The sequence below is a fragment of the Giraffa tippelskirchi genome, chromosome 3 (genome assembly GCF_054371585.1).
Source record: "Giraffa tippelskirchi isolate mGirTip1 chromosome 3, T2T-mGirTip1v1.2.pri, whole genome shotgun sequence".
NCBI classification, from domain to species: Eukaryota; Metazoa; Chordata; class Mammalia; order Artiodactyla; family Giraffidae; genus Giraffa; species Giraffa tippelskirchi.
Genome location: NC_137277.1, coordinates 160,572,840 through 160,588,916, shown reverse-complemented (window position 1 = coordinate 160,588,916; position 16,077 = coordinate 160,572,840). Strand labels below are relative to the sequence as shown.

Sequence of the window (16,077 nt, the reverse complement as noted above, 5' to 3'; positions counted from 1 at the left end):
CAGATATGTGAAGTGAATATTTAAATATCAGTTTCCTCCAATCTAGTTACTGAACTATACTTGGTAATTATACCTGCAGTGTTCACTCATGTTCTGTGGAACTTCTGAGAGCCCAGAGGTCCAGAATACCTAGACACTCATACATGTAGGAGGGCCCTTTGTGTTGTATTTGAAAATTATTGTGTCTTGCTTTTTATCTTGTAATACAGTAGTGCTCGTTTACCCTTTCTTTCTTATCTGCTGGGTCATTGCTTTTTTTCATCAGGTAGCTTTTGGCTAACTCTCATTCCAGTTTCATTTATTAAATTTCTGTTGGCTGCTATTGAAAACACTGTCCCATTGCTTCTCTGAATCTTTCACTTGTAATCTTTGACGGTATCCACTGGTGCCTTCTTTTCATTCTTGTCTTTGTTTTGTCTCCTGTAAGTTCTAAGTCTTTCTATTAAAGTGAAAATATTAATCTTTGTTAGAGCACTTTCCTTTTCATAAACTGCAGTGACTTATCTCTATTGGTGAATCTGATATAATAACTTCGGTATTCCCTTATCTGTTTTTACTTTGTTGGTTTTGAGAAATAATTCTTTCACTGTTAAAATTTTGTTTTCTGTCTTTGAGATCAGTGCTGTTCTAGAAGCTTTAGTGTTTTTTCATTTTTTACGTAATCTCAGTTTAAATTAAACACATCAGGTTGGGTTTAGCTCTATTGTAGTAAGTTAGTTTGGGGGGAGGGATAGAGAATTGATCATTTTAAGTGGGTATTTGAGGTTACTTTTTTAAAAAGGTGGGGCTTACTGATAACAGAATGAAGTTATAAAACCCTAGAGAAATCCACTTTAGAATCGAGGAAACAAGACACCCTAGGTGTAGAGAGGTATCATAAATAGTGTTTTATTGGGGGCAGGGGGTAAAGAAATAGAAAACCAGATATTCAGATGCATTGAGTATTAAGGTTCTGAATGACGATTCAATGGAAAGTATTGGGAATTACTAGGTAAAGTAAACCAAGGATTGAAGTCCAAGCTCATATCAATTGAAACTCAGTTTAATCTTTCTCTAGCCTTTAAATGTTTTTGACACTATGGCATCTCCTCTTCTATTGACAGGTAAACACTAGTCAGCGTAGAGATCGGCCTCTTGCACTTATAGGCAGTGGACTTTCTTCCGAACAACAGAAAATGCTCAGTGAGCTTGCAACAATTCTCAAGGCTAAAAAATGTGCTGAGTTTGATGGTACAGGTGAGGATTATTTATTTATTTAGTTTTGGTAGAAGAGAATTTTAAATGGGTAATTCCATTGTAGAACTCACCTTGATAATTTATACATTTTACCCATTGGAATCTGACTATATACTTTGAATCTGGTAATAATTCTAAAATGTTTCTATAGTTATAAATTACTTACAGTCTTCATTTAGTTAGGAAATATAAAGTTTAAAGCTTTGCCCCTATTTTAGGGCGTATGTCAGAAGAGCAATTTTATGAGTTTGCTAATGACAGATAAATGGTCGAACAATGTAATGCTTTAATTCCTTAGTTGTAATTGGAAATAGAAAAGAAATTTGCTTTGGCCAATGTGGCTTTGGGCTTCTCAGGTGACTCAGTGGTAAAAGAATCCACCTGCCAATGCAGGAGATGTGGGTTTGATCCCTGAGTTGGGAATATCTCCTGGAAGAGGAAATGGCATCCCATTCTAGTATTGCCTGGAGAATCCCAAGGAAAGAGGAGCCTGGCAGGCTATAGTTCATAGGGTCACAAAGACCCAGACATGACTGAGTGCACACATGCACTCTGTGTAGCTTTAAGATTTATGGTTTATGATCTGATTTTTCATGTTGGTAGCCATAATAGAGAATGAAACTAAATAGAGAAGTCTTTACCGAAGTGTAAAAATTGTTGCCTTTGAAGAAAATTCAGATGTAAGAGGGCTAGTTAAATAATTATTTTCATTTATATTTCTGTTTCTCTTATTGCTTTTTTTGTATTCTAGTAACTCATGTCATTGTTCCTGGTGATACAGTTCAAAGCACCCTGAAATGTATGCTTGGAATTCTCAGTGGATGCTGGATCCTAAAATTTGAATGTAAGTATTGGATTTGGGAGAATTACAAAGGGAATTAAATAGACTAATTTCATTTTTATATTGCACTATTGCCAGTAATTATTTAAGGACCTTATGCTAATGTTTTTCACCTCTGTTTAGTCCCTACATTTTGAAAACGCTTTTCATATTAATGGTATCATTTAGTTGTTTTTGGTAAATATATACAAGTATGTTCTCATTTCAAAATCTTCCTGTAATACCAACTATTTTAATCCAGAGTAAATGGATCCTATAATAGACCTGTAAGCTTAAGCAATCTTTTGTTATGACCTGTAATACTTAAGCATTATTGTTGTTTAGTCGCTCAGTCATGTCAGATTCTTTGTGGCCCCATGGACGGTAGCCAGACAGGCTCCTCTATCAATGGGATTTTCCAGGCCAGAGTACTGGAGTGGGTTGCTGTTTCGTTCTCCGGACCATCTTCCTGATCCAGGAATCGAACCTGCGTCTCCTTCTTGGCAGATGAATTCTCTACCACTGAGTCATCTGGGAAGCCCATATTACCATTGTATGGCATATTTAACTTAATAAATGCTTGTTTTAAATATATGACTGTTAAATGAAATTAATAGCTTTTCCTTGTGATGTCTAAAAACTTATCTGCATAACTCTCTTTAGCTCTCTCAGCTAATATGGTTTGTTTTAGGAGGGTCTTTGGAAATTGAGACTGCCTTGTACCACCTGATTGGGGGCAATTTCACTATTCTCTAAACCTCTGATGAAAATGTGTTCCTGTTACCCCTTTCTAGTTAGCAGTCAACCACCTTCACCTTTGCAGCTGCCTCTCACCTTCCCAGCTCTCACCTGCTTGTTTTACCTAGGACTTAACAAAATAAAAAGAAAGCTCATATATTCCTCAATCACTAGAGTATCTTCTACTTTTGATATGACAGCTAAAATAGGACAATGAAATGACCTTTTTGCTAACTGATTGTTTATAAAAAGAATAGTGTCTATTAAAGAGGGACCTGGGAAGTCCTGTTATGATACAGTTGAATATCTTGATCTTAAAGGTAGTTGTGTTACACAGTCTACATATATGATTAAATGTCAGGTCTGTGTATGCACACATACACAAATGGTGAATGTATAACTGATGAAATCTGAGTAAGTTCTTTGCACTGTATCAATGTCAAATTCTTGGTGCTGATAATTGTGCTATTGTTGTGTAAGATATTAACCCTGGATACTAGAAAAAGAGTGCATGAGACTTTCCTGTACATTTCTTTGCAATCACCTGTGAATCTATAATTATTTCAAATTAAAAAATTAAAGAATAGTGAGTGTTTTTAATGAAACTTTCTTTGTAAGAAGCAAATGATGGGTTAGAGTTAGTTTTGAAAAATCTTTTGTTTTATAGATTTGTACTTTCAAGGTTTTACGGTCGAGTTGCTTGATTCAATCAAAGCCTTAATTATATTATTAATTTAATCTGTTTGAAATTAACTTGGTTGGTAAAAAGTTTTCTTTTAGCGGTTGATATTCATCTCAATAAAATACAGCTACCACTTTTCTTGTGATGGTTGTCTCCACTGATTTGGTCTGTGACATATATAGCTAGCAGTGGCACCCTATCTGTTCTAGTCTATATCTGTTACTCTACTCTGCCAGTCAGCCACGCTAAAAAGTATGAGAAGTTGGACTGATTGGCCATTTATGTAGAAAAAAAGTTTTTTCTTTAGTCTCTTATTTTTGGACCTTTGTTTTCCTTTCAGATCTGTGTCAAGTCTTATTGGGCCTCAGTATTTTAAAAATTGACCTAAAATGGTTCCATGATTATAGATGTTTTTGTACTGAACTTTTGCCAGAAACCTTACCAGTGGTTGTAGAAAGGAATGGATTTTCATAGTGACAAGAATCTCAGTAATAAAGAAGCTATGTGAAATTTTAAATATTAAGGCACGTACCACTTACCCTGTAAGTCTAGTTCTTGTGAATTTGCTGAACTTGCATCTTGTTACATACACAGACTACATGATTCATTTCCATAAAATCTGCCTTCTTTAAGAAATGGAAGTTTTGTCACTTTAATGGCTTGGCCATGTCATTTGTATAGAATCACTGATGGACTCAAGCTGACTTAATAGTGTGCTATTTGGTGATTGTCACAGTAGTTAATAACATACTCTAATACCAATGGTTCTTTTAGGATAAAAGGTGGATGGAATCTCTTACTGAACTTCATATCCCCATATTTTCTAATTCAGAGTCCAAAGAGGAATAGGTTCAGGGTTTGAGACAGTGAATTTAAATAGTTGCTGGGTTTAGTTGCAAGAACACTTTCTATCCTAATATATTTTTCTATGGTTTTGTGTTGTTGTTAATGTCAGGCAACTTAGTGTGATTTTTAAAAACATGTTCAGAGCTATTCAAAATTAGTTGAAAATCATCTATATTAAGGAAAGATATGGTGGGCCAAAGCTTTCAAAACTAATCACAAAGATCTATGAGTTATTAAAACTTTGTGTTTGAGATACTCACTAACTTGCCTGAAGGACAAAACATTTACTGGCTGAACTCTGTAGAATGTTTAGTAGTAACTTTTTCAGTATTTTCCATAAACCAAGTAGACTGAAGAGGAAGTTTTATGTAAACGTTCTCTATAGAGAATTGAGTTACTTAAAAGATTAAACAAATTTAAATAAATTAACAAAAATAATTATAAAACAGTCTGGATTCCTTGGATCCAAATTTAACTGGAAGTTTTCTGTTTAAACATATTTTTCTCTTAACTGGTTAATGTCTCTTATTTTTCTACTTTATATATATATGGAACATCTTATAGTGTCATAGTTAATGAACTTTGCATGAACATTCTCAGAATAGACCATAATTATGCTATTGTACCAGTCATTCTCTCTCATCATGTTTATTTTACAGATATTTTATTGGATGGTATTTATTTTATAGAAACAGGAGGTATAGTTAGGAAAGTTCCTTCTTCAAGATTGAAATTGTGCCTGAGATTCTACTTTAGTCCTAGTTTTGGTGCCGATTCCTCACAGGAAACTAATAAACATCCCTGTACAGGGTGATTTTGGTAATTAAAGAGGTGGCTAGAATGAAAAAGAGAAGATGTATAAATTGTATTCATCTCTTAGAGAATAAACAAGATGGAATTGCATCCTAAAGATGTAAACTAACCTTCAGAAAGAGAAAATATATTTTACTGAACTGTTCTTTCAGTAGTACACTGCTTTAAAATCTCCTCTAGCCTAACCTTTTTTTTTTTTTTTGAAAAAAATTGAATTCCACCTCTTCATTTCTCGTCTCATTGTGAAGGGGAGAGCAGATGGCTGTCATCTTTTCTTTCATAATATCTTCCTCTTCTCCACTATCATCTGAGTTGAAATAAAATGTAGAAGTTTTGAAAGACCTTAGCACCTAAGGAAATTGGTGTGGGAATGTGCCAAACATTTTACTCTGGACTTTTATCTGTGAGAAGAGGAAGGGCCAGATACAGTGTTGCTTTGTTTTAGTTTTCGATGTGGAACATGGAACCTAAAAGGCAATCACTACATCATCATTTTATAAATAACTTCATAATCAGATTAATGAACATGCTTTTCAATTAAAATTTTCTTTAAATGGATATTGAGAGTGCTGTGTAATTTTTAAAATAAAGAAAAATTGTATTCATATTTTGCTAATTATCAAAAAATAAATATACCAAAGCATTTCTATCAACTAAGATTGGTTAGGCAACTTCATCCTTCAGAAATCTTTTACCAAAGATTGTCTAAGAATAAAAAATAATAATATCTGTTAATATAATAATACTCCTATTTCTGAGATATACCCCAAGCAAGTAATAGACAAGAAAAAAAAACTGATTTATATTGTTATTTCTTATACCAAGAAATAGGGGGGAATAACTGGAGTGTCAGAGAATTAAGAAAATTCTGAAATGCTTAAAGATATTTTCTAAAAAAAATTTATAGTTTTATATGATAACTTAGGTCTGAAATATGAAAAACAAATTTGTTTAAACTTTTTTTAAAGAGCATAAAACATTTTATCTTTTCTGTCAATGTTACATAAATGTGTGAATATGTACAGGCAAAGGAAGTAAACAGTCATGGATTGGTAGGTAGAGGTCTATTTGTTTATAACAGTTTTAACATCACTGTATGTCTCTTAAATGTTTTAGGAAGAAATCCAAATTCTTAAATTCTAATAACAGTTAGATCTTTTTGATCTTTTCTCAAAATTTATTGAGGAGTTAATGGTTTCATTCTTAATCAGGGAAATTAGAACCTATGTATATGTATATTGCTTTAGTATGATACGATGAATTGTTTATACCTGTTACGCAGATCTAGCCAGATATATTTTAATATGGTTATTGTCCAATGAACATTGAAATCTTACATAAATAGTTTGTGTTAAATATATGACTAAAAAAGAGCACGAAGTATGAATTTTTAAAGTGTTTTATTAGGAAAATTTTGGACGTTAGACTGAGTTTGTTCATTAACCTCATTTATAAAGAGAAGGATTGTTTTGATATTATTATTCATAATACAAGGTTTTAGAATTGATACCAAATTTTGCCTCAGCAAATTTTATGATACAGTAATTTATTTTTGTGGTAGAAGTTGACCTGCTTCTCAATATACATTAAGTAAAATAAACTTAGCAAACTGTCTTATGAGGAAATATATTTTTATGTATAAATATGCTTGTAATTAGAATGTTTGCTTAAAATGTAGCCAAAAATAAACAATTGTTCAATGATATTTATATGAAAACACCAAATCTAATGATTTGTGGCAGCTGATTTCTAAATCCAAATGTTTATGATGGCATGAGAGGAGCGGTTACCTTTTGTGTTTTCAGCCTTCATTTGATTGTCCTTCCATCCATTTCATAATATTGGTCTTAGCTCTTTTACTTGCCATCCAATTTTTTAAAAATTACAATGAGAATAAAAGTTGTTTTCCCATTTTTATCTTTGTTGTAGAAAGTTTCCTCGTAAAAACAGTTTCCTTTTGTCTAGTTTAGTGATATGATAGCCTATTTGATTAAAAAGCTCACTAGAAAAGCACCTAAAAAATAATTTTTTGTTTTGTTTTGTTTTTACAACTTGGGTATTCATTTTTAATAGAATCAGAAAGGAAATTTACTAATATTCAGTTTTCTAGAGTTATATTAGTGCCTAGTTTGGATCTAATGACATATTTATTAGGATTTTTGATTTTGACATGAAATTTTTGATTCTGTATTTTTATTTTCTTTTTTTAGGATACCATTTAGCATTGGCTGAGAGTAATATTTAATTCTAATTGTCAATGCAAATAGCCACTGGCTCCAGAAGAATAACAGTTCTTTAAGAGTTTGTTTATTGCTCTGGCTTTTGAAGAGAGTGAGCACGTTCTGTGGCTTCATTGAGGGATCATTTCCCCTTTGGACATTTGGAATTTGGAGCATTTGACAGATTTCCATTTTAAAGCTTTATTCTGTCTTCATTGAATTCTATAATCATTTGTGTGTAGCTGTGGATTCAGGAACCTACTCCCATTTGTGTAATCATTTTTTTCCTTCTAAAACTAAGAAAAGTGTCTAAGCTTAATATAGATTAATGAACATCATCAGTGGTTCATGTAGCTAAAATGAAAATACACATCCATGTATTCGTCTGGTTTTATGAAGTAGGAGGCAAGAGTGGTTACTGGAGATTTAGAATAAAGAAATTCATTTCTGGATGGTACAAGACTCTTTTTTAAAAAAAAAATCATGTCCCAGAATTCATAAGAAGTACATTTCTGGATGGTACAAGACTCTTTTTTTTAAAAAAAATCATATCCCAGAATTCATAAGCTGCATTAGTATGCAGGTTCTAGACGTTGCTTAGGTAGCCGGAGCTGCCTTAATGAGTTAGAGTTAATGACTTTGAGTTAAGCAGTAGTTTGGGAATTGGGCTGCTTACCTCTATATCAAAAAGTAATAAAATCAGGGCACAAGGAAAGCTTACCTGAAATGGTAGACATGATCAGGAATACATCTGAACTGAAAAGAATCTCTTCATTGTTTAATAAGATAGCTAGTTCATTCCTATGTCTCTGCAAAATGATAGCTTTGGTCACAATCTTAAAATACAACATGTGACAAGTAAAGATGTTATAAAGCATATATTTTACAAGGGTAGTGGCTTGACACATTTTAAAGTATGTATCTTTCTGGCATATTCAGAAATCTGTATTTATATAAGCAATATAAGTTACTCATGTAAAGTCATTTCAGTTTGGATTCAGATCCTCTTATTTAGCTGAGAAAGTTAAGCAGTGATCTTACATAGATTTTTATTTCTGCTGAACTATTGCAGATGATGAAATAATATGGACTTTATTAAGTACAAATACAAAATATGTTTCAGTTTTAGAAAGTATTTTTATTGCAGTATAATTGGTTTACACTGTGCTAATTACTGCTTTACAGCAAAGTGATTCAGTTATATGTATATATACATCCTTTTTTTAAATATTCTTTTCCATTGTGGTTTATCATAGGATATTGTCTCTCTGCTATACAGTAAGGAAGTATTAAATTGGTGAAAATGGCCTGTTTTAAGGTCTTTATAGAGATTAAGGATTACAGTATGTATTATTACTTTAGATGAGTTTATGACTAGGAATATTTTGAAAGTTCTGATTATTTACTATCGAAAATAGATTTAATAATTCTTTCTGCAGTTTGGTTAACTAATTTATAGTATTGAGTAATTAAAACTTTGATTATTCTCTATTATTAATAATTATCTTAATCTTAATAATTAATAATTACCTTAATGATTATCTATTTAGGTTTCTTAAAGTAGTAACTTTAAATAGTATTTTGGCTTGTAGATTCATCCATTTCATTGCTTTGGATAAGTGAAATTGGATTAGATAAATATCACCATTTAAGTTACTGAAAGTTTAAAGTATTCTTTTCATGTTGTAGTAAATCTGTTCAATTGAATTACGGCAAAAGAAGTCAACTAGGAAGTTGATATGAAGTGTAATTATAAATGTCTACTGACAAGTGTTACTATTCTGAAACTCAAAGGGTACAAATGAGAGAGTGGCAGCTTTGGTTTCAAATTAAACAAACTCATTGATTCACTGAAGACAAAGCCAAATGCGTTATTCTCCCTGCTCCCAAACTCCCAGGTAGCCAGCAGTTTTTGACATTTTGGTACACTTTTTGGCTAATCTCTTAAAAATGGGGATCCTTTTTATTTAGTCATCTGTTTAGTGGTTATGTCATTTATTTTAAGAGAGATACAATATATTAAATCTGAATAGAGAGTACCTGGCATTTCCTAAGATGCTTTATTTTTTAATAAAGATAGGAAAAAACTGGTCTACGATTTGGAAGATACCTGAGTTTTTATCTCACTTATGTCACTTAAAGAATTTAACTTTCCTTTACCTGTGACATGAAGAATTTGATTAGATGAAGCATCAGGAGTTTCAAATTGGCAATGTTAAGTCCAAAACAGGTACAATTTATGTGATTTAGTTTATCATAATCATTTAATTTTTGTGTGTTTAAGTAAGATGTGCATATTGCTATTACAGTCTCCATAACTTCCTCCCACTTAACACGAGATACCCAACATGATTATGGAATTTGAAAGGCCCTTGTAGGCATTTTCTCACCCAGGCTTCAAAAAATTCTCCATGTTTTCTATGCAGCAATAATTCTACCATGTTATCATAGAACTGGAAACTATTCCTTAGTTTTCAGGGGGGGGGAAACTGTATTTTCCTTCTTTAGTTGATATTAAGTGGCAGAGAGAGTTGGCAAAATGTTTCTCTTTGTAATAAGAGAATATCAGGAATGCATTCTTCACTTAGCTAAACAATTATAATTAGAGCCTTGGATTTTTCTGACTACCTTTACAGAAATTTACTGAACAATTACTATAAGGCTGGAAGTTTTATTACTTGAGGCATATTTACACTGAAAAAGCTGCCCTCTTGGTGTCTGCCATCTCGTTTCTCTTGATGCCATGCTTGTCTCGTTTTGCTATCTGTTAAGGCTATATTCTGTTAATTGACTAACGCTGGCACATCCCTTGGGTCAATTAAAATATTTTTAGTATCAAAAAATATTTTTTGATAGTTTAACCAATCAAATAAACCCATAAGGTGGGTAAGCAGCCAGCATAGGCACAGTGTATTTATTTATTTCTATAGTTATACATTAGCTGTTTACTTGTTACAATTAGATATCATAGGGGTATTCAATGTTCAGTTCTTGGCTTTATGTACTGGCATGTACAGTTCATGTAAAAAAACCAGTATAAATGCTCTGCAAATATTAGGAGAAGGGGGCTACATATTTAAGTGACATAAAGTAAAAGGAATAATTTATATGTGAAATAGTAAGTTTGAGGTAAGTCAGTTAATTGGTTATATTGGTAATGTTTTTGTATTGATATCTAATATAGGATATCATGTAAGCACACTGTCAGTGTTTCTGGTATGATTTTGACCTAGTCATAATTTTTATTTTGAAACTCATTTTCGATAAATTGTAAAGTTGATAGTTTAGTATTAGCTTCATTGGAAAGACAGTTTTTTATACCCTGTGAGTGGTTATTAAAATTATATTTTTAAAATATAGTTTTTAATTACATACAAAAAAACCAATTTTTATAAAACCATATTTATAAGTTATTGATCAGAATAGGATTCAGCATAGCAGACTTAGCTAAATAGGATTCTTGTATTGAAAACACTTGGGGAAAGGGACCCCAAAACACAGACAAAACTAGCAGAAGATTAAGAATCATGTGATAGAGAATTACAGATATGCCAGGGTTGAGTGTTGAATTGTAATATGCATTCATAGCTCCCAAGTTAAGAAAAATTCAGTCCCTTGACAAAGTTATGCTTTTGAAGAGATGGAGTATTCCAGTCATTAAAATATTCTGACTTTTGTTATACTACATAGTATCTTGGAACATCTCAACTGAAGCAGCTGTCAGTTCAGTTCAGTTCAGTTGCTCAGTCGTGTCCGACTCTTTGCGACCCCATGGACTGTAGTACTTCAGGCTTCCCTGTCTATCACCAACTCCTGGGGATTGCCTAAACTCATGTCCATCGAGTCAGTGATGCCTTCCAACCATCTCATCCTCTGTTGTCCTCTTCTACCCCTGCCTTCAATCTTTCCCAGCATCAGGGTCTTTTCCAGTGAGTCAGTTCTTCACATCAGGTGGCCAAAGTATTGGAGTTTCAGCTTCAGCATTAGTCCTTCCAGTGAATACTCAGGGCTGATTTCCTTGAAGCAGCTCTAAGGCATTTGAAATACTTACCAGTCATCCCTTGGTGACTGCAGTGTGTACCTGTCAATTCCAAACACGTCGCAGACTCTGCTTTACTATTTACTTTAACAAGTGCTATAGAGCCCCTGTTAGGTGACCAGTTTAAGTGAGGTGTTCTGGAATCAAGTACTTTCCTGAATGTCAAATGACTTATAGTCTAATAGGAGGTTAGACATGGGATTGCCAGGATGAGTGGGGCAGATGGTTAGATCTCGGGGTCAGATCATTGTGAGCTGAACTTAACGTGGGACTTTTTATTCACTCTAACTTTGATAATGGCCATAAACTAAAATTTAGATTTTTACTTTTGTACATGGAATAATGTATTGATTTAGGTTTTTCACAAAGAAAACTCAAATTTGTATTTAGTACTGCTTCATTGCTTAGTCTTATGAAGGAAAGATCAGTTTTATTACCTTTTGTTTTGGCATAAGTTAGGTTTCTTTTTCTGTTTCAGAGCAATACTTAACCATGAAGAGGAAAAATCGCTTAGGTAAATGGCTTCATTTCGGTGTGAAAGAAATAGTTTTCACTTGATATTTATTTTGCTCTTATCCTTGGTTTTTGCCAGGGGTGAAAGCATGTCTACAAAGCAAAGAATATGAACAGGAAGAAAAGTATGAAATTCCTGAAGGACCACAGAAAAGCAGGCTCAACAGAGAACAGCTGGTATTTTCCTTTTGATTCTACTTTCATTGTTCTTATCATAAATTAATACTGTTATTACCATCAGGAAAAAACTTTTCCTGCCCTTTTAACAAGTACAGGTGACTGATTGGAAATTTTTGTAATTATTTATTTATTGGCTGTGTTGGGTGTTCATTGTTGTGCAGGCTTTTCTCTAGTTGCAGCCAGCAGGGGGCGACACTCTGTAGTTGTGGTGCACGGGCTTCTCATTGTGGTGGCTTCTCTTGTGTGGACCACAGGCTCTAGGGCATGCGGGGCTCAGCAGTTTCTGTTCCCAGGCTCCAGGGCCCAGGCTCAATAGTTGTGGCACACCGGCTTATTTACTCCACAGCGTGTGGGATCCTTCCCAATCAGCGATCGAACCCATGTCTCCTCTCTTGGCAGATGGATTCTTTACCACTGAGCCACCAGGGAAACCCCTGATTAAAATTTTAATTGTGCTCATTTCAAGTGCTTGATTCTGAGAGATGATAACGATGAGCAGTAAAATCCAGAACATAATAATTTCATACTGTTACTGCATTTTGGGCATTTCAAACATTACCATAAACCTTTCAGAATCTGAGGGAAGTCTTAGATACAGGAAGTAGTTTGAGAGAAGACAGAGCTGCTGCTCAGGTTTAGTTAATCATGTCTTTATTACCACATATTGAGATTTTAATGGACAAAATTATTCTGTTGACATACAAGTGTATTAAAAATGTTGAAGAAGAATTTTTGTGGAAGGGCTTTGTGAAGCTTTTTCTGTAAAGCACACAGAAATGTGTTTCATAGCTGAGTGGATCTCTGGCCGTGGCTTTCCAATGTGTTGTGCTCTTAGGAAAACGTTCTTAGAGCCCTGGAGGTCACCCTCCCACACGCTGCCCTGGGGGAACCTAGGTTGGTAGTATATGGGGACCTGAATGTGGATGGGCAGAGCTGGAAAGCTCCATAGACAAGCCAATACACTTACAGTTAAGTTTAGCTTGGTATACCCAAAGCATATTTTAGATCCAGTAGGAAGGAATTCTTGAGGCTTTAAGTCCTACCAAGTATGAATAAATATTCTGATACAAGAAGCTTGAGGAACAGATTTTAAATGTGTTTGTGTACCACACACATTCATAGCACACCTAAAATGTGAGAAGAGTAAAAAGGGCCAGAGTCTTCAGGAGAAAAAATTATAGGAAACCTTTATTTTCATGACTATTCTTCTTAACCCGAAGAGTTCTTGAAGTGTGTCTTGTCCTTGCACCTCATTGAATAGCTTCTTAATTGCTTGTGACTTTTTATTTTCCTTATTCACGTGCAGTGTTTTTAAATATTTTTGTCTGCTTTTAATGAGCTGTTTTTGTTTGTTTTTTTCAGTTGCCAAAGCTGTTTGATGGATGTTACTTCTATTTTGGGGGAACCTTCAAACACCATCCAAAGGACAACCTTATTAAGCTTGTCGCTGCCGGTGGGGGCCAGATCCTCATGAGAAAGCCCAAACCAGACAGTGACGTGACTCAAACCATCAATACAGTCGCGTACCATGCCAAACCTGATTCTGATCAGCGCTTCTGCACACAGTATATCATCTATGAGGACTTGTCTAATCATCGCCCAGAAAGGGTTCGGCAGGGCAAAGTCTGGATGGCTCCTTCCAGCTGGTTTATAGGTTGTGTGATGTCCTTTGAGTTGCTCCCTCTTGACAACTGAACTTGCACAGTGTGATAACCTAGTGATCGCACTGTTTCCATCAGTCACATTTTTACAAATAGGTAGACTCATTCATATACTTTTTTCCCTTGAATTAAAAAATACATATATTGTTTGCCAGGTTAGGAATTCATTCTGTATTTACCATTTAGATGCTGAGTGCTGACATTGTTTTAAAGAATTTTTCTTTTTAAAAAGAAAATGTTGATTCATCATGTCTTTCTATTCACATTGTGCTCAGATGCTCAGTCATGTCCTACTCTTTGCAACCCCATGGACTGTGCCCACCAGGCTCCTCTGTCCATCGATTCTCCTCTCAAGAATACTGGAGTGGGTTGGCATTTCCCTCCTCCAGGGGATCTTCTGGACCCGAGAATAGAACCCGCATCTCTTGCATCTCCTGCATCGGCAGGCAGATTGTTTGCCCCTAGCACCACCTGGGAAGTCACTATTCATACTATCAGATATCCAAGATTAATGAGAGGGTATAAGAACTGTTGGTTACATCTACAAGTGGTATCATTATGTGTCTCACTTTTAATGTTCTTTAATGAAAAAAAATCCACACCTGCCACCAGCAAAAATATTTGCCTTCGTTTAGTAAGTAGATAATATTGTCAAATAATTTATTCTGGTTTTTCTATAATGAAAATAGTTTACCTAGTCTAAATGTGCCACCATAGATGTGAAAATTATTTTGCTTTCTACAGTTGTGTTTTAGTTACTTATAATTTACTTGGATGTCTGTTCCTACATTTTTATCCCCTTTTTCTAAAAGAAAAAGACGTCTTTTAATCAGGAAATCATGATTTGAATCTTCACATTACTGTTTTTTGGTGAAAATCAACATTGGGCTCATGATATTTATTTTTATTGTATATACTTGCTTATTAATAGTCAGCTTATAACTGTGTTAATACTATATGTATCTATCTGTGTAGAACATTTTCTCTAACACATTTTAATTTCAGTATTTCTTAGGAGGTCTCACGAGACTAACAAATTTTTAGTCAAATGTAAGTGAATTAGAATGCAGTCTTTCTGATGGACCTTACCATATATCCCTAACATAGTTTTTTCATAGGTCTTAATTTCTTTCTTCATAAATTGTTTTTCATGTTTAGGTTTCTGGGAGGGCAGAAGTTGGTAATTACTTGATTTCGAACAGAGTTTGTCCAGATGATACAAAAGACTGTGACAATAAGTTTAATGGTAGCAATGAAAAGGACTCACTCATGATTCCAGGACTGCCAAGGCTGCAAACTAGTGGACAGGACATCATCTGAGAATGGGGAGACCTGGGAAGGTTACTGTGGTCTGAGTGTTCTTATTTGTGAATCAGCAAGGTAGATTGGATCATTTAAAAACATTTTTCTATGAAGTAGAATTCTTTAAAAGTCTTTCTAGAAATTTAACGTACTTAGAATATTGAAAACATGGGAAGGGCGTTACTGTTGAGACTTCAAGCTTTGTCCCTTTTGGTAACCATTAGGTTAGAATATGGAGAGTCTGAAGTTCATGAACATTTTAAGATCCATTTATTTGAAGTTTGAAATTTGGCTGATTGTTTCAAAATAAAGTTTACTTTAATTTCTTCTTTGCAGTGTTATTTTTCCATATCAAGAAATGTATTATGTGAACACAATAATACTGCTGATCCTGCTCTTCAAAGGGTGAATTAGCTCTGAAACACTGTTCAACCAGTAATGTGTTTGTTCTGCATTTCATTCTAATGGAGAATGATGAACGACATATTTAGCACCAAGCAATTCTGAGGGGTTAGATAATGTCTGGATTAAATAATTTAAGACTCCCTGAGATTTTGGTTGTCATTTTTGATTTATAACTGACTTTTGGTTGCTTTCTATTGCCTCATTGGTCATATCCTAGACAAATTTGTGTTTGTTTTCTCTGATCTGAATCCCTATTTGTAAAAACACTTCTGATATTTACATCTTGCTTTCCTTCGTTCATTCTCTTGGTTTGTCCTCCCTCTTTGTCATATTTTGTGCCCCACTATTAAGCATTTTTATATTTGGTTTCCTTAACTATTTATTTTGACAGCAGCTAATTGATGTTAAGCTCTTGAAAACTTGTATTTTCTGTATAGATACACTTGTAATTATTTTCATTTTTCAGTCAGAGATTCAAGCTTCCTTCTTAATTACCGTAAACCATTAAAGTTGTTTGTGCTTCCATATCTCTGTTTCTTCTATGCAAGGGGCTTATTCTGCGCTGTTGAAGAATGAGGCTCGGCAAGACGTGTGAGGAAATCTTTCAGCTGACAAAAGCTTAA

At 34.0% G+C, this 16,077-nt stretch overlaps 1 protein-coding gene across 7 annotated transcripts in view; it reads left to right on the top strand.

The window, feature by feature from the left end:
* The window catches only part of BARD1 (BRCA1 associated RING domain 1), a 77,460-nt gene extending 62,085 nt beyond the window's left edge, over nt 1–15,375 (top strand). For 4 of the 7 annotated variants that reach the window (XM_081583040.1, XM_081583036.1, XM_081583039.1 and 1 more), the window contains 4 exons: nt 1,104–1,236; nt 1,988–2,080; nt 11,986–12,083; nt 13,449–15,375. In XM_081583040.1, the coding sequence (XP_081439166.1) occupies nt 1,104–1,236; nt 1,988–2,080; nt 11,986–12,083; nt 13,449–13,781 (657 nt within the window). In that variant the 3' untranslated portion in view covers nt 13,782–15,375. Of the gene's footprint in view, nt 1–1,103; nt 1,237–1,987; nt 2,081–2,478; nt 3,614–11,985; nt 12,084–13,448 lie in introns of those variants that run through there. The other 3 variants (XM_081583037.1, XM_081583038.1, XM_081583041.1) reach the window with 3 other exon arrangements.
* The last annotated feature ends 702 nt before the right edge of the window (nt 15,376–16,077 follow it).